Genomic DNA, 22236 nt, shown 5'->3' with positions numbered 1-22236 from the left:
ACTTTTTATCAAACCATTTGCTTATAAATTAGATGTTGTCCTCGAAACTGAATAGCATTACTTTCCTTGAAACTGAATTTCTGACTGTTGCATGTTTTGAATTAAAAGCCTGCGAGCGGCGTCGTACCTGAAGCACGGTGACAGATGGACAGAGATGTTCTTGTGCCTCTTCTCAAAGCGGTTGTACTTGCGGATGTAATGCAGGTAGTCACGTCTGATAACAATGGTCCTCTGCATCTTCATTTTGGTCACCACACCTGAAGACCAAACACACAGAAGGAATGTAAATATTATCGTGTTGTAATCTCCCCTGGACATTGCAGTGAACTCTCAATCTTCAATAGGATCGTCACGCCAATGCATCAGTGTTGCCATGAGGCATTGTCGTCAGAACCCAGAGGGCTTGGAAGACCATCGTGAGTAAAACATCATTTGCTGGACGGTGACAAGCAAAGGGAAATTCAATGTAAAGTTTGTAATAAGTTACCCTGTAAAGACTGGTTCTGGCTTGGGTTGCTTCACCTGCACAAGGATATGTTGATTTGCAGTCAGGAAAATTACTAACCTAATGCTGGAATTAAATTATTTTCACTATTACAATACAATTTAAGTTTCCTGTACACTAAATGTCAAAAGTATAATATTGTCGTGGTTTTAAATGACAAGGTATCTGTTGCAGCATCCCAAGCCAGTGTCAATGGTCAAGAGTTTAATCATACTGTAAAATGTTACACTCACCAGAGAGGATACGGCCACGAATGGAGACATTTCCAGTAAATGGGCATTTCTTGTCAATGTAAGTGCCGTCAATAGCCTGGTAAAAAAAAAAAAATTAAATATGGTTAGTCACATCGTGCATGCTGCGTTGCTATAAAATAAGGAAATATTTGTAACTGCATCAGCATTGCCAAAAGGCACTATCGTCAGAACCATGAAGGCTTGGAAGACCATCGTGAGAAATACATCATTTGCAGCTTACAAATAACATAAACGCTAACTTATTCTACATTAGTTTGGATACTTTTCTGAATAATTCAAGTTACCTCTCTTGGGGTTTTGAAGCCCAGCCCCACACTTTTGTGGTAGCGGGGGAGCTTTTCCTTGACCTCAGAACACGCTTCTTGTTCTGGAAGATGGTGGGCTGTTTCTGGTAAGCCTTCTCGGCCTGTGGAACGAGGACATCATCAACGTTAACATGGCCATTCACACTTCCACGATGACGAGCTACTTCCTCTAATTAAGGACTGAAAACCACCTGTAGCTGAAACTACACATCAATAAAATATTCAGCCATGTTTGAGCAGGAGGTGTAAAGAGAAGCTGCATCAGTGTTTGCCAAAGGCAGTTATCGTCAAAGCTTCTTGAGCTTGGAAGACCATCGTGAGAAAATCATCATTTGCAGCAAGTTATCAACTTGTTTGGACAGAGAACCACACAAACTGACATCTGAAGAGATTTATACATTAGGACAATTTGTTATATATGGGAATACAAATGACGGCACTTTTTATCAAACCATTTGCTTATAAATTAGATGTCCTCGAAACTGAATAGCATTACTTTCCTTGAAACTGAATTTCTGACTGTTGCATGTTTTGAATTAAAAGCCTGCGAGCGGCGTCGTACCTGAAGCACGGTGACAGATGGACAGAGATGTTCTTGTGCCTCTTCTCAAAGCGGTTGTACTTGCGGATGTAATGCAGGTAGTCACGTCTGATAACAATGGTCCTCTGCATCTTCATTTTGGTCACCACACCTGAAGACCAAACACACAGAAGGAATGTAAATATTATCGTGTTGTAATCTCCCCTGGACATTGCAGTGAACTCTCAATCTTCAATAGGATCGTCACGCCAATGCATCAGTGTTGCCATGAGGCATTGTCGTCAGAACCCAGAGGGCTTGGAAGACCATCGTGAGTAAAACATCATTTGCTGGACGGTGACAAGCAAAGGGAAATTCAATGTAACGTTTGTAATAAGTTACCCTGTAAAGACTGGTTCTGGCTTGGGTTGCTTCACCTGCACAAGGATATGTTGATTTGCAGTCAGGAAAATTACTAGCCTAATGCATTTTACAATTTAAGTCTCCTGTACAGTAAATGGCAAAAGCAGCATCCCAAGCCAGTGTCAATGGTCAAGAGTTTAATCATACTGTAAAGTGTTACACTCACCAGAGAGGATACGGCCACGAATGGAGACATTTCCAGTAAATGGGCATTTCGTGTCAATGCAAGTGCCGTCAATCGCCTGGTAAAAAAAAATAATAAAATATGGTTAGTGTCACATCGTGCACGCTGCTTTGCTATAATAAAATATGGACATATTTGACACTCTTGTGACTGCATCAGCATTGCCAAAAGGCACTATCGTCAGAACCATGAAGGCTTGGAAGACCATCGTGAGAAATACATCATTTGCAACTTACAAGTAACATAAACGCTAACTTATTCTACATTAGTTTGGATACTTTTCAGAATAATTCCAGTTACCTCTCTTGGGGTTTTGAAGCCCAGCCCCACACTTTTGTGGTAGCGGGGGAGCTTTTCCTTGACCTCCTTGCCCCCATCTGCGACCAGAACACGCTTCTTGTTCTGGAAGATGGTGGGCTGTTTCTGGAAAGCCTTCTCGGTCTGTGGCACGAGGACATCATCGACGTTAACATGGCCATTCACACTTCCACGTGTTCCGCCCGGCCTCGTGAAGATGACGAGCTAACGAGTTACTTCCGGTAACGGAATGGGCCAATCGGATCTCTCGCTGTCCAGGGTTCTTCTTCTTCTTGTAGTTTAACGGCGGTTTGGCATTTATCTTATTGGCGCATTACCGCCACCTTCCGCTCCGGAGTATGGATCAGACAATATACTTACTTCTTAGCACCATCCGTATATATCTGTGTAAATTAACTGTATACTTTCATTACCTGATATTCAAATGCACTTAACAAATCCCTGATACCTTTTCTTTTGAATTCTAATAAATACCAATCGATTTCAGGCCACACAAGTGTCCCTGTAAATTGGCCCAGTAGTTTGCCATTAGGTGTTTTCTCCTTTGATCCAGTGGCATTTCTCCTATTTCGATGTTTTAAAAGCTCCACTACTCTTAATGCCTGTGCCTGGCTGCTGACCCATATGCTATGCCTCCGTAATCCAACACCGATCTTATCAAGGCCACATAAATGGTTTTCAGTAATGAACTGGCTCCCCATTCCCTACAAGTCACACACATCGTCGTATTTATTACTTTTTTTAGCATTTTTCCTATATTCTCCTGATATGGTCTGCCAATGTTAACCGTTAATCAAAAAGAACTCCCAGAAATGTAAATGTTCCAACCCTTTCCCATACATTGTTAGCTTCATCCCATCCTTGATTATTGTCCTGGTTAAAAAGACCCTTTGTGTTTTTTTAACTTTCCGAAAAGCCCCATCAGAAAACAGAGATCTACCTATATCTACTAGTACCTTTGGGAATATGTCATTAATCATAATGAAGTGTAGCGGGCCAATCACACTACCTTGAGGCGTACCATTATTAACTAAGTATTGATTTGACATGTCTGACCCAATCCGTACTTGAATTTTTCTTCCTAAAAGAAAATCCTTTACCCAGTTATAAACTCTCCCATCAATTCCCATTGTGTGCATCTTAAATAGCAAACCTTCCTTCCAGATCATGTCATAGGTCAAACACTGCAATGACAGACTCTTTATTTGCCTGGGCCTTCCTTATTTCACTCTCTGGCCTTATCACTGGGTCCATGGTGTTCCTTCCCTTCCTAAAACCACTCTGAAAACATGCCGGCATTCCTCTCTTCTCAAGCTTATATGAACATCTTTCTGTTATCTTCCGCATATTAGATGACAGTGCAATTGGTCTGTAGGTGGTGGGTTTATTTAACACATTTCCTTTAGATCACTTTGCTCACAGGTGTACAAATGACAGGTGAAGAATCTTGTATGTACTCCAGTTGCTATTTACTAGTCTTTTTTCTACAATAGTGTCTAACCTAAGAAAAAATAACTCAATCAAGTATTCAGATTCACCTTAATTGGTAGTGTTTATTATAGAAAGACTAGTCAATGGGTATCTGGACAGAACAAGTGAGGGACCTTTTGTATTTACTAGCGAATGCTGAGCTTAACTGTGGTCTTGGTAATGCTTCTACTCTTGTTTAATAGTCAGACTGCAGGTCAACAATTACATAATAGCTGCCAGGTTTCATTTGACCGGATATCAGATCTACGAGTAAATTAGTCGTAGAAAAACCACAAGAAACATTGCATGATCACTGTCTCGTAAAAAACAATGATCCAGTTACACATCATTACATATTTACAAATTAGGATTTAAAATAACCACTTTAATAGTCCCCACTGATTTTGATAACTGTCTAAAATCACAACTCTACTAAAACAAAGGCAGGTTTTTTTCCCCAGACGTTCCATTCCATCCGTCTTAATTATATCTAGATTTAATAAATCATCTGTTCCAATGAGGCCAACTAGAACTCCTTGGCAACCACCCACCGATTAATAAGTTGCACATAAAAAAAAGAAGAGGGTGCAGAGCTGGTTTGGTGCTTAACAATTTAAGGATTGAGGACAACAAAACACAGAAAGTCATTTAAACAAGATTTCCTTTATTTGACAGTGGGACAAGTTAGCCAACAGCAGCCTTCCTGTTCACCATCCCACCTAAAACTTCTGAAACTGCTTCTTGGCTCCGGCAGCCTTTGTCACTTTGAGGACGTTGAACCTCACGGTCTTGCTGAGTGGTCGGCACTCTCCGACAGTGACAATGTCTCCAACGGTGACGTCTCTGTAGAAATACACAACAAATACATCAACATGTGATTGGGGTACATCTGTTAAAGACCAAGCCGATAAAGATTCAGCTATGTTTGAGCAGGAGGTGTAAAGAGAAGCTGCATCAGTGTTTGCCAAAGGCAGTTATCGTCAAAGCTTCTTGAGCTTGGAAGACCATCGTGAGAAAATCATCATTTGCAGCAAGTTATCAACTTGTTTGGACAGAACCACACAAACTGACATCTGAACAGATCTATATATTAAGACAATTTGGTATATATGGGAATAGAAATAACGGCACTATTTTTTAAACCATTACCAGCATTACTTTCCTTGAAACTGAATTTCTGACTGTTGCATGTTTTGAATTAAAAGCCTGCGAGCGGTGTCTTACCTGAAGCACGGTGACAGATGGACAGAGATGTTCTTGTGCCTCTTCTCAAAGCGGTTGTACTTGCGGATGTAATGCAGGTAGTCACGTCTGATAACAATGGTCCTCTGCATCTTCATTTTGGTCACCACACCTGAAGACCAAACACACAGAAGGAACGTAAATATTATCGTGTTGTAATTTACCCTGGACATTGCAGTGAACTCTCAATCTTCAATAGGATCGTCACGCCAATGCATCAGTGTTGCCATGAGGCATTGTCGTCAGAACCCAGAGGGCTTGGAAGACCATCGTGAGTAAAACATCATTTGCTGGACGGTGACAAGCAAAGGGAAATTCAATGTAAAGTTTGTAATAAGTTACCCTGTAAAGACTGGTTCTGGCTTGGGTTGCTTCACCTGCACAAGGATATGTTGATTTGCAGTCAGGAAAATTACTAACCTAATGCTGGAATTAAATCATTTTCACTATTACAATACAATTTAAGTTTCCTGTACACTAAATATCAAAAGTATAATATTGTTGTGGTTTTAAATGACAAGGTATCTGTTGCAGCATCCCAAGCCAGTGTCAATGGTCAAGAGTTTAATCATACTGTAAAATGTTACACTCACCAGAGAGGATACGGCCACGAATGGAGACATTTCCAGTAAATGGGCATTTCTTGTCAATGTAAGTGCCGTCAATAGCCTGGTAAAAAAAAAAAATTAAATATGGTTAGTCACATCGTGCACGCTGCGTTGCTATAAAATAAGGAAATATTTGTAACTGCATCAGCATTGCCAAAAGGCACTATCGTCAGAACCATGAAGGCTTGGAAGACCATCGTGAGAAATACATCATTTGCAACTTACAAGTAACATAAACGCCAACTTATTCTACATTAGTTTGGATACTTTTCAGAATAATTCAAGTTACCTCTCTTGGGGTTTTGAAGCCCAGCCCCACACTTTTGTGGTAGCGGGGGAGCTTTTCCTTGACCTCCTTGCCCCCATCTGCGACCAGAACACGCTTCTTGTTCTGGAAGATGGTGGGCTGTTTCTGGTAAGCCTTCTCGGTCTGTGGAACAAAGACATAATCGACATTAACATGGCCAGTCACACTTCCACGCGCTGGGAGGACACATCACATAACTCCGCCCGGCCTCGCAAAGATGACTAGCTAACTACCTACTTCCCATAATTAAGGACTTAAGACCACCTTTAGCTCAAACGATACATCGATAAATAAAATTGATGGGGAATGTATTAAACGGTCATTATTTACATTGTATACAAAGCAATGTTCTGCTAGAAGTTAATGTTAAGTGGTAGCAGGCTAAGCTATCCCAGTTAGCATTTCAGCTAGTTTAACGTTACACGAGGGTATGCAGAACGGCAACAACAAAAAAAGCCCGAAATAAAACCCTCTGTAGTTCAAAATGGCTCGTGGTTGTGTATGAAGACCACGTAAAGGCACATACTTAATATATACCGCTAAATGTGTTAATTTAAATGTAAAAATGTCGACTTAAATTCACCACGCCGTTTTCCTAAACGTACTTGTACATCCGCCATCTTTGCCTGCCGAGTCGTAAAGAGGCCTGATAGTGCGCGCGGCGGACGGAAGAGCTCGAGACACGGGAAGTGACGTATGCACATACAAAAAAGGCGAGGCTTGAAAATGCACACACTCTTGTTTTATATCGTTTAACGTTACTTTACCAACCGATAGACGTGTAATGTAAGTCTTAAATTGTTTTAAAAATAAATAGAATAAAACAATGAAAATTATATGATGTCATCTTATTGTATCACTCCCGTCGGGTGTTTGAAGATTAGCTCATCTGAAAAACAGTTACCTCAGATATCATTCTGTCACATGACTATACGGAAGTGCTTCGCGAGCGATCTAAACAGACAACAAGATGGCATCACACCCGGGAGGAGGCGATGAAGGTACCAGCTAGCATCCGCAATATGCTTTTTAAATTAAATCGACCGTGACAGCGTCCCCAATAGTGTTTCAGACAAAGATAATCTCACACTTGAATATGTAGCTTTTTGTTTTGCCTCTGTAGCTCGTTTTCTTGGTGTCTAACCTAACCAGACATTAGCCGTTACTCTGCTCCGTTTGTTGTAGCGTTGGGTCGTTAGCTCGGTTAGCCGATAGCTATTACAGGAGTGAGTTAGCAAATATGTGCGAACAAAACCGAAACAAACACAACGGGAAACGACGGTTGTGTCGTTTCACTCAGAAAACGTTAAAAGTCCGCCGGGGCTCTCGGGCTCGACACACGTCAATTATCTTGAAGCCACAACACTAACTTCGACAAAATGGACTTAACGTTAGCCCAATTAACTTAGCAAACAACTGGCGGTAACAGACTGTGGAAATGAGGTTCTGGCTTTATGTAACGCGACTGCTAATGTCTCCGTAACAGACGGACCGACACAGCGGATATCAAAAGTAAAGCACGGGGAGTACATTTTAAGGTTAACTACGAATAATCAACAACATGTCAAGCTTTCTTTTCCGTTATTTCAAGTGGGGCTACTGTAAAATGTGGCATCATATTCAGATTGGAGCTGCACATACTCAAAATGTCACTCCTTTTTTATTTCAAATTCGGGATGAGTGGCTGTAAAACGGTATCCGGATAATTTAACACCGACCTTTGTCTTTCAGGCAATAACAAAGACCAGCTACTGGAACTAGGAGCTGTTTTGTTAAAAGAGTGAGTATGTAGTTTACAGCTGGGCTCCTCATTACTGAACAAAGTCAGAGCGTACTTTATTAAGATTTTGTGTCTCCCTGTTGTAGTTTCATCTACAAGCGGGTTCAGCGACATGGAGGCAATACTGAGGTGACCAGGACCCAGCTGGGTGGAGTAGAGCTGTGTGACCCCAACCACAAGAAGCTGGCCCAGTGCCTGCAGCAGATTGGAGACGAGTTGGATGGAAATGTAGAGCTGCACAAGTGAGCTGTGTGTGTGTGTGTGTGTGTGTGTGTGTGTGTGTGTGTGTGTGTGTGTGTGTGTGTGTGTGTGTGTGTGTGTGTGTGTGTGTGTGTGTGTGTGTGTGTGTGTGTGTGTGTGTGTGTGTGTGTGTGTGTGTGTGTGTGTGTGTGTGTGTGTGTGTGTGTGTGTGTGTGTGTGTGTGTGTGTGTGTGTGTGTGTGTGTGTGTGTGTGTGTGTGTGTGTGTGAGGCCTGAAGAGTTCTTCATGAGCGTGTATTTACCAGTCTAATCAGCCTGTCCCTAATCACTGAATGTTCTTTTCCCCCCAGAATGTTAAACGACTCTTCGCTCAGTCCCACAAAAGAAATATTCATGAAAGTTAGCGTTGAGATCTTTTCAGATGGAAAATTCAACTGGGGCAGGGTGGTTGCACTGTTCTACTTTGCCTGTCGACTCGTCATCAAGGTGAGTTCAGCAGCGTGCTTGTATTTCACCTCGCAATCAAAACAAAGTTTAGACGTATCTGTATTATGATTAAATAGTAAAGACCTGACCAACGTCTGAAGCATCTCGCTTTTCACACCTTCTCAGGCTCTTGTGACCCACATTCCTGATATCATCAGAACAATAATCAACTGGACGATGGACTACCTCCAGGAAAATGTGATCAACTGGATCAGGGATCAAGGTGGCTGGGTAAGAAGCTAGCTATCGAACTCATAATGTATAAGTAAATACGCTCCTGATTGCTGGCTTGCATGGCTAATATTTGTGTCTGTCGTTGATGATTTTTAGGAGGGTATCCGATCCCACCTGGGCACACCCACATGGCAGACGGTGGGAGTTTTCCTGGCCGGTGTTCTCACCACTGTTTTAGTTATTCGCAAGATGTGAGGCGTTTGTGTGAGCGGACGTGTGAAAGATGGAAGGAAGAAGTACGCCTGAGATTCACGGGGACAGGAACAAGAACATCTGAATGTGAGCAGAAAGAAGTTACGGCAGAGTGAACAAGTTGTGGAGAAGGAGCTTGTATTCGGACACGAAGAGCCACTCTTCGTTTCTGCCTCCCGTTCATTTCCAAGGACTGGGAGTTAGACTGAACGCATTGTCACACCCATAATCCCGACGCCACTGAGGAAGATGGCCGCAGCATGATTACATGCACAAAGTGTGTGTGTGGGGGGCTAGGGTTGAGGTGGCGAGATTGGGTGACTTGAACAGGGAATGCCTTTTTATGTAATTTATTTTGTACTCGGTATAGACACCCAAAAAAAGTAATTGCATTCTGTTATCGGCCCTGAAAGATATATGGAGCAAAAATATTTGACTTCAATTTTATCGGTTTTCTTTTGCATTATTTCGTTTTTTCTTCCACTCAGATTGCTTTTCTGATCTCCCCACTCGCTTCATCCGCCTCATCAGGGTGCTAGAGAATCCATTTTCATATGTATTTGTGAGTGTCAACTGGTGTAAATCTGCAACGCTCTGCTGGCAAATGTTGGAGTTAAGAACAGATATTACTCGCGAACAATTATTTGATTAAGCAGAAAGACGAAGACAAATCATCTACAATAATATTTGGGCTCAAATGAATGCACAGCTCAACCTTCTTTTCAGTGGATAACTTTAAGTGCCACAACAGGGATTTATGTACAAAGTTATGTTTACATTCAACATGAATCATTCTTATGGTAAGACGGTCGCATGAACTCAAGCAAAAATCCTGTGCAACATTTAATCATATGCTACTTTTTGGGCGTTTCGACCAGCATCGTGACCTTAATGTGGCGCCCACTCTGAAGAAGCCAACCCTGCGTGGTGGTGTTTGTGGTGCGACATCTCATGACGTTTCCGGTGGAAGATGAGATGCTTACCTCACGTCACACAGATTCAAAGTACTGTACGTCTACTGGCGATATTCAAACACAGCAAACAGCTTTTTATACATTCTTCTTGTTTGTCAGTGCCTTTTGGTGTTTTTTTTTACTCTGGAATCACTTTGATATTCTCCAATTTTCACGGTTTTCTATCACATCTGTAAGGCTGAAATTAGTTTCCAGTCCCCCTGAAAATCATTTTTGCTGTGATCTTGTCTGTTGTAATATGAGAAATAAATCTTTTAACGCTGACTGTAGCTATGTGTAATAAGTGGAGGATATTTAATGGGTTTGCCGTGGCATCAATATAAAAATGAAACTGATCTTTACACAAGCGAGACTCCTCGAGGCTGCAAATCAACATGTCTGACGCTGGCATCAGTAGAGTCAAGAGAGTTGTTTAACTTCATTTACACTATCGGAGCAATACATATAAAATATGTCTTGAGGGAGGTATTAAATGCTTTGCTAAAATATGTACATTTGGTACTTTTCTGCTGAAATGAAATCACAGTCAGCAAAGTGTATATTTTAGCTTGTTGGAAGTGTTTTAAGACTCTAAAGTATTCATATGCTTAGTAAATTGTAATGGTTTGCTTTTGATATTACAAGTGGAAAATACAGCCTGGGGACAGTGCTGGTGGAAAGGTCAGGGGTCACTAAAACCCCTGAGATTTAACCTCAAGAATGTCCCCTGCAAATGTCATGAACATCCTGGCATTGCAGTAAGACGGCAACTTTCAACTGTTAAATTGTGGTTTGTGTTTTTTTGGGGGGGATTTCTGTTCTCAGTGGCGATGGTGGAAAGGTCAGAAGGGCATCCAATAGTGATTTACTGTATCACATATGACAATTTGACCAGAAGTTCGCCAGCAGGTGAAAATAGTGTTCAGATTGTATTTATAACCTAGAAACTGCAGTTAAATGTAACATCAAACAAGGTTATTGAGTAGTTAGAATACAGCAGAAATATTCATAGTCACTGAGTTATTGAATACTGTAGTATAGACTGCATGGTGAATCAGTGCGATCAATAATGTAATCACACGCTGCGTAGCTTACGATGCTGTTTATTGACTCAATGCACACACGCAATAAGAAAGGCTGCGTCACAGTGAACAAAAACAACAACAAAACAAACGCATCCACGCATCCACGCCCCTTCATGGCATTTAAAACATGAGACACGGGGTGGATTTATTCTTGGCCCGTGTGAAAGCACCTCGCACATCGAGACAAACTCAAGGCAAATATTTGAACCGACGCTACATAAGGCCACGTGCAGGACGGCTGAGCAGCCGGAGGGGAGTCTCTATCTCGTCTCCAGCACTCCGTCTCGGATCCTCCACCTCCAGGCTGAGCTGAAGTCGGGAGCAGGAACGCAGCTGAGCTCCAGACCGGACTCCTGCACCTCCTCATCGTGAGCAACCTGCCCGCCCCGCTGGGTTTCCAGGGTGAAAACCCTCTCGGTGATCTAAAAAAGGAGCACCCGTCAGCATTAAACAGATGCTTTAAAAAAAACAAAAAAACAGAAACAGACACATAAGAGTGTGGGAGGCGGCTTGCCCTAACCTGATCACTGATTCCTGTGGCGATGTGGCCCACCTTCACCCGCCGCGTCTCCCTGATGCGGATGCTCCTCCTGTTGAAGTCTCTGATGCAGACGTCCACCCCTGAGCCAATCGCAGAGCAGAGAGGTGCACATGTTACAGTTTGGTGCGGCACTAAATAGTTTTTTAAAAAGAGAGACAAGTTTAATGTTTTCTCACCTTCGAAGCAGCTGGGCGGTGGCATCTGGGTGTGACTCAACAAATCCAGACTGGAGACCGGCACGTCTGGCTGACTGTTGTAGGAGAAGACACCGGAGCTGAAGTCGTCTCCTGGACTCAGAGACCAGCGGCCGGAGTCCTGGAATAAGAAAGAGGAAGCTGGATGAACAAATGAATACATTTCTATAAAAAGGTCTTAAAATGTCTACATCTGTGATGGCAATCAAAGCGATGACTTGGGCCCAAACTGATACCGCAGATCCTCATTCACCACACTAGATCAGACATGTACGTGAATGCTGGGTCACCTTTTTGTCCCACGGCTCCCAGGTGGAATACGGGTCACTGCTGAGACACGACAAGAGCTGCTCCTGCATCTCGACAGAGTGCAGCTGGGACAGACTGCTCAGGTAGAAATCTGCCAAACGAGAGGGGGGGAAAACGATGAGCGGAGATCGAACATTTAACAGAAGAAAGCGAAGCAGACCTCTGAGAGGGGGGGGGGGGGGGGGCTCACCTCGCTCCAGTTTACGCAGCTCAAGTTCAGGCACAGTGGTGACCCTGTTGCCCCTCTTGTAGCTCGGCTCAGAGATCAGCGTTTGTGGACGGGAAGGCGAGTCTCGCTTTGTCTCTTCTCCGTGGTCGTCCTCCAGGTCCTCCGGCCCGCTGCCTGCTGGGATCCCTTTCCCGACAGGCTCTTGATGCTCGTCCTCATACTTCACGCTGCTGTTGACAAGTTGCAGACGGTCCGGAGGTTTGTCGGCGATGTACAAGGGCTCCGTGAAAGGCCCCCTCACTGGACTGGTGAGTCCTCCCACTGCAGTCACACAGACACGAAACAATGAGGCTTCACAATTGGAAGACGATGATGCACTCACGGGGCTCGATTACTTTCTAAAGTCTCCCTAAACATTACCAACAACAATTTGTTTGCGTTTAAAAATTATTTTTGTCTTGCCTATGAGCTGCTGCCATTAGCTCGCTAACTTCAACATATGTGATGTTTTTAAGCTATGGACAATAACCAAATTTGCCCTAATTGGTTACTTACATAGTGGATTTGACTGTTTATGGATGTGTGTGTGGATGCACCGTGCAGGCTTCGTTACCTTCTCTCAGAGCTCTGGCAGCTTTTCCTTTGAGTTCAGACGCCGACGCCCTCTTGGCCGGATCCTTCTGAAGACCCGCCTTGAGAACCTCCGCTGTGAGAGGGCTGCAGTTGGGCGGAATCTCCCTCAGCGGCGGCGGCTCGTTGGCAATCTGTTACCATCGCAAAGACGCACTCGGTCAAAGGCTGATCTGAATACGGCGACGAGCCGACGTGAACGTCTGCGACGGAAACCCGCCGACTGTGCTCTCTGTGTGTCGCTGTGAAGCGTACCTTCAGGTAAAGTCTACAGGTGTAGTATCTGGTCCACGGCTGACACGCATTGAGCATGTGCAGTAACGTACAGCAGCTGCTCCACACATCTGCTTTGGCCCCGCGGGGTTCCCCTTTCACGATCTCGGGGGCCATGTGGGTCTCCGTGCCCTTCAGATCTGCATCGCGTCACATTGGGAAAACCGTGAAATATGACACGCGGGTGGACACATTTGATCTTCACAACTGAAATCGCTAGTGTTGCAACAGTATTTACCGTTGGACCCGCTGAGGCTCTGGCCTCGAGTGTCGAGTCTCTCCGCGTGTCCAAAGTCGCACAGGAAGGTGTCTCGACCGTCCTCCGACAGCAACACATTGTCAGCTGTGGGAAAACGAGCACAATAAATAATCTACTGCATTGCCGCTGATTTCCATGACTTGTGCTGTGTAGTTTGTGGAATGACATAAATAGAAACAGGGCAGCTGTGCACAGACACAAAGCAGCCTCCAGATAAAAAGAGGCAACAAGTGAGAGGGAGATATGACGTCACCGAGGGACAGCTGCTGCAGAAAACACTTTAATGAGGAATGAATGTGGCGTCTAGCAGCAAACAGACACCAGGTGGCGTCTGAGCAGCGACGGCGCCATTGTGTTGTCTTCCTGTTTCAGTCTTTTTATTCTCTTCCTCTAACTCGGTTCTCATTTTTTGTGTTTCTCTTTCCCTGTTCTTTTTTCATTTGTACACTTCTTTCCACTTTATTTTCATCTTCTGCTTTCTTTCTTTCTTTCTGTCATTGCACTTTGTTCTTTTTGTCTCTCTTCTCTCTCGCCAACTACTTCCTGCTCCTCGTCCCATCCCCCCGCTCGGTTTCGTTCTCCCTTTCTTTCTTGCTCTCCTGATTCTGTGCTCATGCGCCGCCTCTAAAAGATCAGCGGTGAGTCACACTGTGGGAAATTCCCAGCCCGTCGTCTTCACTGTGGTAGTCTGGTTTCACAACACAGGTGCAGAGGATCAAATCTACTGTATCTATGACACTTGTGTTCCACACAACAGCTGCACACAAAATCCTATGATGAGAACGAATTACAAATCTCTCTCTGTGTGTGTGTTTGTTTTCCACTAACAAGTAAAAAATGACACATTTAGTTGGACTGTTTACTGTGGGGGGGAGGGGAGGGGGTGGTATCAAAATCGTTTCAGAATTATTTAATATTTTGTTATGTACGTTTAAATTGATGATAACAAGCACAAATTTCTTAGAAAATCTGATTATTTTGTACTTAAGTTCTTAATTGAATGAGAAAAAACGTTATACTTTGTTAATTATCTACTGCCAACAGCTCAACCAAGTACTCGACTACTTATCGATATACCAGAAGACATGCTCCATTGCGATACATATCGTTATTGAGACCTAAAATGACCTCTGCCAGGTTGGAGGAGGTTGGCAGTCACCCCATGCCACCCCCACCCCGCCCCGCCCCCCTTCATGGCTGGGTTGTGCACTTTTTGGATTGCCGCTGATGTGATTGGCTACCGCAGCGTGACGTCGGGCGGCTTCTCTCCAAAAAGTTAATTCAGTTTCAACTTTTCACCGGAGGCATCTGGTTTTATTTAAGAAATGTAATTCCTTCTTGTGTCTATCTGTCTTTAGAGAACCGACTTGAATACGTCACACATCAGTTACTACGTGGCTTAGGGACATTCAAGAGTTCAAATCAGTTTTCCTCATCGTGTTTTGACTTTTCAATATAACCTTTTTAACCTAAATGATTTATAATGTATGTGTGTATGTATAACATACCTTTAATGTCTAGATGCACCACTTTTTTCTTCCGCAGGTACTCCAGCGCTGTTAGGATTTGCGAGTGGTAGTGGAGACTCAGGTCCTCTGGCAGCCGGCCGCGCTCCGCTATCAGCTGGCCCAGGGAGCCTGGAATAACAGGTACGGTGAGACCAGGACCAACACTGAGGGATATCTTCTTCATATTTACAGATGCGCATTGTCTGATTCAATTGTTGAAGCCTGGAATTGGCTGACAAAGGAAAATATCTGTCATCGTGTTTATTAACCCATCGTAGCACTTCAAGGAGGCTCAACACTCATTCGCGTCTCACGGAAACATCGGCATAAAAAAAAAAAAAAAGGGTGAAAGGCTCGTTTACCAGATTTGTGGTCCATGATGAGGACAACGTTCGGCCCCTCGCGGACCACTCCAAAGAGTTCCACCACGCGAGGAGATCTGAGGGCACTCCACGCACCCACCTCCTCACTGCTGAACCTCTTCAGGGCGATCTGTGGGGAAAGGGGCAGGACAAGAGGGTGAGCACACTTTAAAACCAGGCAGGAAACAAAATGAACAAAAAGAGACCCCGTTACCTTTTTGACAGCGAATTTGAAGCCTGTGTTGACATCTTGAGCGCTGTGTACTTCCCCGAAGGAGCCCTCCTTGATAAACTGTGTGAGGACATACTCCCTCCCTTCCTTGTACTCGGAGTCCACCGGCTGGATTTTCTGACAGAACAATACAAGTTAGTTTGGCGGAGCCGCATTTCAAAGCAAGACAGAGAGTAGACGGACGTAAAGCAGAGCGTACTTCATTGTAAAAGATGATTCCCTCAGTGCTGACAGAGCCGGCTGCCGAGCGCTTCTCTTCCTCTTCTCTTACGTCCCTCTCCACATCTTTGAAAAAGGGCCCGGCGTAGCACGGGTCCCCCTGACTGACGCTGCCCCTGAGGCCAGCAAGAGCCAGAAAACAGTCTCCCAGACTGCTGAGGGAGTCCGAGACGCTGTCCTGGCCGTAGGAATGGAGACTGGAGAGGGGCTTGCAGACCGGGTCCCCCCAGTTGAGGGGAGAACAGCTGGAGCCTGTGTTGTAGATCTGTCGGCTGTAGGGAGAAGGCCCCCCGTGCTGCTCCTCGGAGCTTTCAAAGCTGCTAGAGCAAGAAGTGCTGAGGCCGCTTCTCCCTCCCAGGGACAACTCATCCTACGAGACACAAGCAAAAAGCATGGCGGATCAGACTCCACGGTGTTTACATTCTCAGGAGAGCTCTCAAGGCCGTGAGGGGCAGCGTCGTCGGAATTCGACGATTCCCTTCCACAACACAGAAAAGCTGATGTTTGCATTGGAATGGCGAGAATGTGGCACTTTTTCCCCTCGGAGATGATTCACAAGGAAAACATTCTCTCAAGTTTGACTTATTGGCAGTTTCTATGTGTTTTTCATATGCGAGACTCAACGAGATGTGGAGAATAACTCGAGTTCTTACCAGGACCCGGACCAGAGAACTTCCACTCTCCTGTTCAGGGACTCCGGAGCGCATTCGGTGTCTGTGCCGCTGCCTCTCCTTCTTCTTCTCCAGTTTCTTCCTCCCCTTGCGCTTCTGTCTCTTCCTGGCCTTCTTTCTCGGGGTGAGCTGTGCCGACGAGATGCCCAGCTCCTGCATGCAGGCCGCGGTTGGCCACGCCACATTGTTGTACTCTGAGGGAAGACTGAAGTGTGGCAACGATGTCAAATTAAAGGAAAAAAAACTCTGCAAAACTAACGGAGTGCGAAATGCAGACGCAATAAGGTCATACCTGCTGGTGAAGCAGTTCGGGGAGGGAAAAAAGGAGCGCTCGAAGCAGGACGGACTGAACTCTTGAGAGTCCTGGGTTTCACCTGAGGAGAGCACAGTGTGTTAGACCCTCTGTCCAGACAGTCGTTTCATCCATTATGATTAAAAAGAAATTAAAAAGACAATATTTACATTCCGCTTGGGCAATGAAGGTCGAGGTCTTCAGTGGCATTTCTCCCACTTGCTCCGCAGTCCCATGTGTAAGGAGTTTATTTATCAAAGGGCTGAGGCAGGCTATGTACCCCATTTTGCTGTCCTTCCCCTCCTCCCCCTCCTCCTCCTCCTCTTCCGCCTCCTGGTCTGCAGCCGAGCAGGATGGGTAAGACCCCTTCAGCTCCGCTTTGGGCGACCCGGAGAAGGGTGCCGTCGAGTTGAAAATCCTTTGCCTCACCGCCATTTCAACTGCTTGAATCTGAAGAGAGAACAAGAACATCACAGCAAGCAACCGATGAGTCGAGTGCTTTGTCATCAGTCATTAATGTCAAATAAGTAATATTCTGTAGTTATAACTGATCATATAAGGCGGAAGCAGCTCTGAAACCCCCAATGGCACCGTGTGTCTGAGAACGACTTGATCAAACACGTTTGTAGATTAATGGAGTTGATTGACGACACGTTGCCTGATGAGAGTTTATTATAAGGCCGCAAATTCATCTGCAGATTATTTTCTTGATTAATCCTTTTATCTACATAAATTCCCATTGTAATTACCCCCAGCCCAAGTGGACATCTTCAAAATGTCACGTTCTGTCCGGCCACCGGCCCAAAAAAATATTCATCTGACTGACCATTGAATGAAATCCTTACTGGAAGCTGGGACCAGCAAAACGTTGGCATTTTTGCTTTAAAAAAAATCTAAATTGTTGCTGATTAATATTCTATGAATCGACTCCAATTCATAATATTGTATATTCTCCAGCAGCAATCAATGGCAATGCATTTGTCTCCTTTACAAACAACATTTAGCGGCATGTGATCCCACACAATGAATGTGACTGCAACACGTCCACAAGTCACATGGTCGCTACTGGTGACTGGCCTTTAAATGGTGTGAAGTTTGTGCCTCCACATAACGCAACAACAGACTTTTGTTCTGATAATGTCAGAGTGGCCCAAAAAAAGAGGACAAACTAGACAGTGACAAACCAAAGACAAGTCTTATTTTTCAAGCTAAAAGCTCGACTAACTTTTATATAGATTTCATTGGTTTTCATTTCATTCTAAAACTAGCTCCTAATATTGTTTAGGTTCATTTTTTTAAGAGGGATAACACGTTCAATTAGTTATTGCCTGGCTCGCCTGTGGAGGAGCTCATACACTTGACTCAACAGGTAAATACACACACTAGCAGGCTTCTTTACCGGTGGGGTTGGAAGTCAAGTGCGTTCGGGACAACGATGATCACTTGGACCGAAACTTTCGAGACCCGGAAGCTCAACCCTGGCCTTGTTTTGACAGGTGCAACCGTGTCGTAAAATGCACGGAGCTCAGAGGAAGTCCTCTGCAGCGCATTGGCCGGGGCTAAATGTACGACCCCGGGTGTGCGCGACTGTCTCAACCGACACTCTTTCCTCTTCCGCACATGGTCACATGGTGCATTCAATGCCGGTTGAAAAGCGCAAACTACATTTGCAGCGCTTATCTGCAGGTCCGTAAACATGCTGGTTAATAATAAAAAGCTCAATACCGACATCCATCCTGATATCTTGACGAAAAACAGTTGCTTGGCAGCTAAAACACATGTCCCCGGTTGTTTCTACTCATTCTCGCTTTTGACAATACCGACACGAGCCTGACATCAAACCGGAGTCGAGCTTCAATGAAAGCCTGTTTGGTGGTGTCATTACCTGGTGTGCGCGTGTGTGTGTGTGTGTGCCGACTTCATGCACTGCAGGAGCCACTACACAGAGCGGTTCAACTGTCACTTCCTTCTACGGCCGCGTTGACACCACACCCCGAGGACTTTACGTGGAAAGGAAATGGAGAAAACCCGACTGCGATCAACACAACCACAAAAACAACTCTGTGTGTGTGAGAGGATGGGAGGCGTGTAGACGTAAACTCTCTCTCTCGGTGTGGGGGGGGGGAGAGCTTACAGACAAGGATTTATGGAAAATGCATCTCCACTTCCCCATACTCCCCCGTCCCCTCCCTCCCTCCCTCCATTCAACAGGGCTTGCTCTTCCATTTGACTAGATTAAAGGATAACATGTTTGGTTATGCTTTTGATGACCAACTGTGAACTACAGGCAGTTAAAAAAAAACACTATGTCAAGATAAACTTGGACATTAATGGACGTGATCGTCACAGCGTGGCATCGAAGTCCAATAACAAGCAGAAGAGGGACCAACAAGATGTTTTTTCTAACTCCAGGACAGAAGTAGTAGAAATAGTTTTGTGACCTCTCGTGGGCTCTCACCTCCTACAGAGCACGTGTGCCCCTGGAGCCAAATATCTGAGTCCCACACACACTCTCCACTATATGACATGTCTTGAAAATAATCTCACTTGCTTTTCTTCTCGGCAGCAAAACAAACGTACTCGTGTAAAAAAACGACGCATGCAGCAGCAAACAGGAAATTCAGAGCACCGCTTGAGAGGCGACGGCGTCATGTCATGGCAACGGTATCTCAGAAACGCTGGTAGAATTAGGCCGAAGCAGTAAAGGCTTTGGTTTGCACGACTGGTTTCAAAACTTTGCTGGAAAAGAAGTCGTACGGCAGATTTCTTAAAGCAGTGACTCTCAAATCCCAAACGTGGTCAAAAGATACAGCCTATAAAACCATCTGGAATAGTAGACTAAATAACTTTGGGTTTTTGTTAGTCTGAAAAAATATATAGAAGATTAATCAATAAGGGACATAATCATTATTTGCAGCTCTATTTTAAGCTATAAAATATCAGAAACAATAAAAGGGAATACCAATTTCCCACAGTAATGTTTTGTCTGAAAATATTCAATTAAAAATAATTGAAAAGTAGCAATTGAAAAACTTGAACCAATGAATGTTTGTGATTTCTCTCCAGCTTTAACAGGAAGTGAATCATCTCAACTCAGTTATGAGCGGTTGCGTTGGACTACATGAGGTTGTACACATGTACCTAATAAGTACACAAACATACGTCCTAATATATATATATATTGTGGTACAATACATTTTAATCTAGTTCTGCAGAGAAACTCGGAGCTAAACTCCACATAGTCAGTGGCTATATTGAGCCGACTTCTACTGCACACCCACACAGATTAATGAAATTCCAAAGCCTTTAGTAAGGACAGGGAAAAGGGTCTGAACCTGAAGTCGGCCACAGAAAACACACAGCCGAGCATTCCTTCAGGGAAACGCAGGCTGCTTCTCAGGAAAGTGTCCCAGACCTGGACTACACATGTCCAGAGCATTTAAGAAAACATGCTGTGTCTCTTCTTACTTCCCCTTTTTTGGGGGTTTCTTCAATTATTAACTAGAATGAAGAACATGTCATTGAGTCCTGTGTTCCCACCTTTTTTTCTGCAAATCTTAATTCGTTTCATCATGTTTTGTACGTTACGTTACATAGGCTGCGGTGTGATCCGCCTTGTACGCCTTATATCAGCGTGTAGTGAATTTATTCGGGTTTTGAACTGTTTTGATCTGACAAAACAAGAAATTTGAAGGCATCCGCTTGAACTTTGAGACATCATAACGCACATTTCTCACCATTTTCTGACAGTTTATAATCAAAAGATGCATTGATTCATCCAGCAATTAAGTCTCTGCAGATGAATCGACAATAAAAAATACATCTTAATCGTCAACCGAAGGCATTCGTCCCCTCAAATATTACTGTTGTGAATGCTAGGTAATTATGTAAAATACACATGTTCTGACACAGAGGAAGAAGAAGCATATTGAACTTTAAATCTGCCCTTCATTATACACATTGTATGTTGTGTTCTACTACAGCCATGTCGTAAACTCCTCTATAGTGTCGTCATATACACCCTGGTGCAGTGAAAAGTATTTTCTGCCCTTTCTTTCTCTATAAGTAAAAAGGACATTGCACGACGGCTGAGCTATAAATGCAGGCCAGGAGTTTGACACCAGGCCAACAATGTGTGTGCAGCGTGGAGAAACAGCAGGACTTCCACTCAACACATAGTTACATCACCTGGCAAGGCTGATACATGTACAGCTATTATATCTGAGTAAATAATGGCGTCATGTTTAATATGTCAACTAGGCCGAAAAGAGCAGACAATGGCATGACATATTTAAATAATAGGCGACATGAAATGAGGATATAAGCTGTATAATGGTTATGGCAACTGCTAGATGCAGTTGGTAATAACACATTTCCTTTGTTTTCCTTGGTATTACATGTGTATAGCACTAGTTGTAACATGCTAGGTTTATCTTCAAAGTTGTACTACTTTTCTGAAACTTCTTACAGCCGACATTACATAACATCGACCAACAGTCGAAAAGGACAAAGGGTTGTTTTAATCGGAGACATCTGGATTCCACGGGCGCAAAGAATTAAATAACTTCCTTGTAGATTCACCGCCATTTCACATGAAACTTAGGTCACCTTTGTCGTTCGTGAAGAAGTCGGGACTTTACAAAGTCGTCGTCTCAAAGGAGATTATAAAGACTGGGGTCATAAAACAAAGAGAAACTATCATATTGAAACATAAATGTACTGTAGATGTTTTACTTACCGATCTTCCAATTAGTAGGCGTCGGCCGATGGCGATCCGATCAGTGTTTAGCGAGGATAATGATTTCCGGTTTTATTTTCAAAGTAAGTCTTACATCCCCTCAATTTTACAACAAATGTATCCGAATGCTACAATATACAATGTATTTATCACTAATATTATTATTATTCATAATAATTGTTTACTTTAATAATATTTTAGTGCTACTTGAGTACTGGAAACATTTCTTTGTAAATGGCAGTTATGTTTTTATTTTGAAACTGAAATTTCCGGACTTCCTGTAAGCGCCTCGCGAGAGGAGGTGTGAACACGGAAGAGATTTAATGCCCCAGCGCTGTAATGCATTATACAAATTACCCACTTGAATCCCATGCTAAAAGTATCATTGTGATTTATGTTCTAGTACTTTAAAAATGTTTTTCTGTCCAATCCAATATGCCTTAATGTTTTTCTTCGAGTGTTGCTCGCTGTCTGGTCCCACAATAACGATTCCTTACTTTAAATAAAGTTAGACTGGGCTACATAGATCTAACTTTAAATATAACACACTAAACAGGAGCATCTGTACTGACACAGATTCACCACAAGATGGAGTCCTAAACTACTGACAACAGGCATTGCTGTATTATTGTCTATACTGACATGTAGCTGACATTATAGGTTGCCTAATGGTAATCATACCGTACTGGGATTACATTCATGATCCTTTGTTGTTTTTTGTCATTTTAAAAACACGGCTGTACAATAAGATAAACTGTTGACCTGGGCACTGT

The 22236-nt window shown here is 43.7% G+C and overlaps 4 protein-coding genes and 8 non-coding genes across 15 annotated transcripts; 1 reads left to right on the top strand and 11 right to left on the bottom strand.

Moving 5' to 3' along the window:
* Positions 1 to 42: 42 nt before the first annotated feature.
* LOC117734728 (40S ribosomal protein S11-like) lies at positions 43 to 3533 on the bottom strand. The gene is made up of 4 exons (XM_034538990.1): positions 3519 to 3533; positions 2492 to 2713; positions 739 to 814; positions 43 to 257 (listed from the first exon to the last, which is right to left on the bottom strand). The coding sequence occupies exons 1-4, from the start codon at positions 3531 to 3533 to the stop codon at positions 58 to 60; spliced, it is 513 nt and encodes a 170-aa protein (XP_034394881.1). The 3' UTR covers positions 43 to 57.
* LOC117735740 lies at positions 354 to 437 on the bottom strand. The gene has a single exon (XR_004609933.1). It is a non-coding gene; the product is annotated as a small nucleolar RNA SNORD35 (small nucleolar RNA).
* Positions 890 to 973, bottom strand: LOC117735717. The gene has a single exon (XR_004609912.1). It is a non-coding gene; the product is annotated as a small nucleolar RNA SNORD35 (small nucleolar RNA).
* LOC117735722 lies at positions 1317 to 1401 on the bottom strand. Its single transcript, XR_004609916.1, has one exon. It is a non-coding gene; the product is annotated as a small nucleolar RNA SNORD35 (small nucleolar RNA).
* Positions 1853 to 1936, bottom strand: LOC117735738. Its single transcript, XR_004609931.1, has one exon. It is a non-coding gene; the product is annotated as a small nucleolar RNA SNORD35 (small nucleolar RNA).
* Positions 2338 to 2421, bottom strand: LOC117735718. Its single transcript, XR_004609913.1, has one exon. It is a non-coding gene; the product is annotated as a small nucleolar RNA SNORD35 (small nucleolar RNA).
* Positions 3534 to 4622: 1089 nt separating the features above from the next.
* Positions 4623 to 6873, bottom strand: LOC117734464 (40S ribosomal protein S11). The gene is made up of 5 exons (XM_034538453.1): positions 6742 to 6873; positions 6119 to 6259; positions 5815 to 5890; positions 5204 to 5333; positions 4623 to 4822 (listed from the first exon to the last, which is right to left on the bottom strand). The coding sequence occupies exons 1-5, from the start codon at positions 6838 to 6840 to the stop codon at positions 4699 to 4701; spliced, it is 570 nt and encodes a 189-aa protein (XP_034394344.1). The 5' UTR covers positions 6841 to 6873; the 3' UTR covers positions 4623 to 4698.
* On the bottom strand, positions 4925 to 5009 carry LOC117735720. Its single transcript, XR_004609915.1, has one exon. It is a non-coding gene; the product is annotated as a small nucleolar RNA SNORD35 (small nucleolar RNA).
* Positions 5430 to 5513, bottom strand: LOC117735728. The gene has a single exon (XR_004609922.1). It is a non-coding gene; the product is annotated as a small nucleolar RNA SNORD35 (small nucleolar RNA).
* LOC117735741 lies at positions 5965 to 6048 on the bottom strand. The gene has a single exon (XR_004609934.1). It is a non-coding gene; the product is annotated as a small nucleolar RNA SNORD35 (small nucleolar RNA).
* LOC117734463 (apoptosis regulator BAX-like) lies at positions 6872 to 10268 on the top strand. The gene is made up of 6 exons (XM_034538452.1): positions 6872 to 7137; positions 7868 to 7916; positions 8003 to 8158; positions 8467 to 8602; positions 8729 to 8833; positions 8933 to 10268. The coding sequence occupies exons 1-6, from the start codon at positions 7107 to 7109 to the stop codon at positions 9029 to 9031; spliced, it is 576 nt and encodes a 191-aa protein (XP_034394343.1). The 5' UTR covers positions 6872 to 7106; the 3' UTR covers positions 9032 to 10268.
* An 800-nt stretch (positions 10269 to 11068) lies between these two features.
* Positions 11069 to 21592, bottom strand: map3k14a (mitogen-activated protein kinase kinase kinase 14a). Of its 4 annotated transcripts, none has more exons than XM_034538448.1 (16): positions 21464 to 21592; positions 16896 to 17175; positions 16726 to 16807; positions 16416 to 16638; positions 15743 to 16132; positions 15526 to 15660; positions 15312 to 15441; positions 14950 to 15078; positions 13421 to 13525; positions 13165 to 13322; positions 12893 to 13043; positions 12301 to 12600; positions 12092 to 12201; positions 11784 to 11922; positions 11587 to 11687; positions 11069 to 11488 (listed from the first exon to the last, which is right to left on the bottom strand). In XM_034538448.1, exons 2-16 carry the CDS (start codon positions 17158 to 17160, stop codon positions 11327 to 11329), a joined length of 2580 nt encoding a protein of 859 aa, XP_034394339.1. In that variant the 5' UTR covers positions 17161 to 17175; positions 21464 to 21592; the 3' UTR covers positions 11069 to 11326. The 4 variants fall into 4 exon arrangements, with proteins under 4 accessions (XP_034394339.1, XP_034394341.1, XP_034394340.1 ...); XM_034538450.1 differs by lacking the exon at positions 21464 to 21592 and adding an exon at positions 21334 to 21440; XM_034538449.1 differs by lacking the exon at positions 21464 to 21592 and adding an exon at positions 18611 to 18775.
* Between the last annotated feature and the right edge of the window lie 644 nt (positions 21593 to 22236).

The sequence above is a fragment of the Cyclopterus lumpus genome, chromosome 8 (genome assembly GCF_009769545.1).
Source record: "Cyclopterus lumpus isolate fCycLum1 chromosome 8, fCycLum1.pri, whole genome shotgun sequence".
Taxonomy (NCBI): Eukaryota; Metazoa; Chordata; class Actinopteri; order Perciformes; family Cyclopteridae; genus Cyclopterus; species Cyclopterus lumpus.
Note: the sequence above shows the minus strand (reverse complement) of the source record. Positions and strands in the feature narration are given on the sequence as shown.

Excerpts from the sequence above, each read along its gene's own strand:
- LOC117734728 (XM_034538990.1), bottom strand. Across the intron at positions 815-2,491 it reads GCTTCAAAACCCCAAGAGAG|GCTATTGACGGCACTTACAT; the intron begins GTAACTGGAATT and ends TTTTTTTACCAG. Across the intron at positions 258-738 it reads TCGTGGCCGTATCCTCTCTG|GTGTGGTGACCAAAATGAAG; the intron begins GTGAGTGTAACA and ends TTTGGTCTTCAG.
- LOC117734463 (XM_034538452.1), top strand. The coding sequence starts at position 7,107 with ATGGCATCACACCCGGGAGGAGGCGATGAAG. Across the intron at positions 8,159-8,466 it reads GGAAATGTAGAGCTGCACAA|AATGTTAAACGACTCTTCGC; the intron begins GTGAGCTGTGTG and ends TTTTCCCCCCAG. Across the intron at positions 8,603-8,728 it reads CCTGTCGACTCGTCATCAAG|GCTCTTGTGACCCACATTCC; the intron begins GTGAGTTCAGCA and ends ACACCTTCTCAG.
- LOC117734464 (XM_034538453.1), bottom strand. The coding sequence starts at position 6,840 with ATGTGCATACGTCACTTCCCGTGTCTCGAGCTCTTCCGTCCGCCGCGC. Across the intron at positions 6,260-6,741 it reads CAAAGATGGCGGATGTACAA|ACCGAGAAGGCTTACCAGAA; the intron begins GTACGTTTAGGA and ends TTTGTTCCACAG. Across the intron at positions 4,823-5,203 it reads CATCTGTCACCGTGCTTCAG|AGACGTCACCGTTGGAGACA; the intron begins GTAAGACACCGC and ends GTATTTCTACAG.
- map3k14a (XM_034538448.1), bottom strand. The coding sequence starts at position 17,160 with ATGGCGGTGAGGCAAAGGATTTTCAACTCGACGGCACCCTTCTCCGGG. Across the intron at positions 13,044-13,164 it reads CCTGTAGACTTTACCTGAAG|ATTGCCAACGAGCCGCCGCC; the intron begins GTACGCTTCACA and ends CGATGGTAACAG. Across the intron at positions 12,601-12,892 it reads TGCCAGAGCTCTGAGAGAAG|TGGGAGGACTCACCAGTCCA; the intron begins GTAACGAAGCCT and ends GTGTGACTGCAG.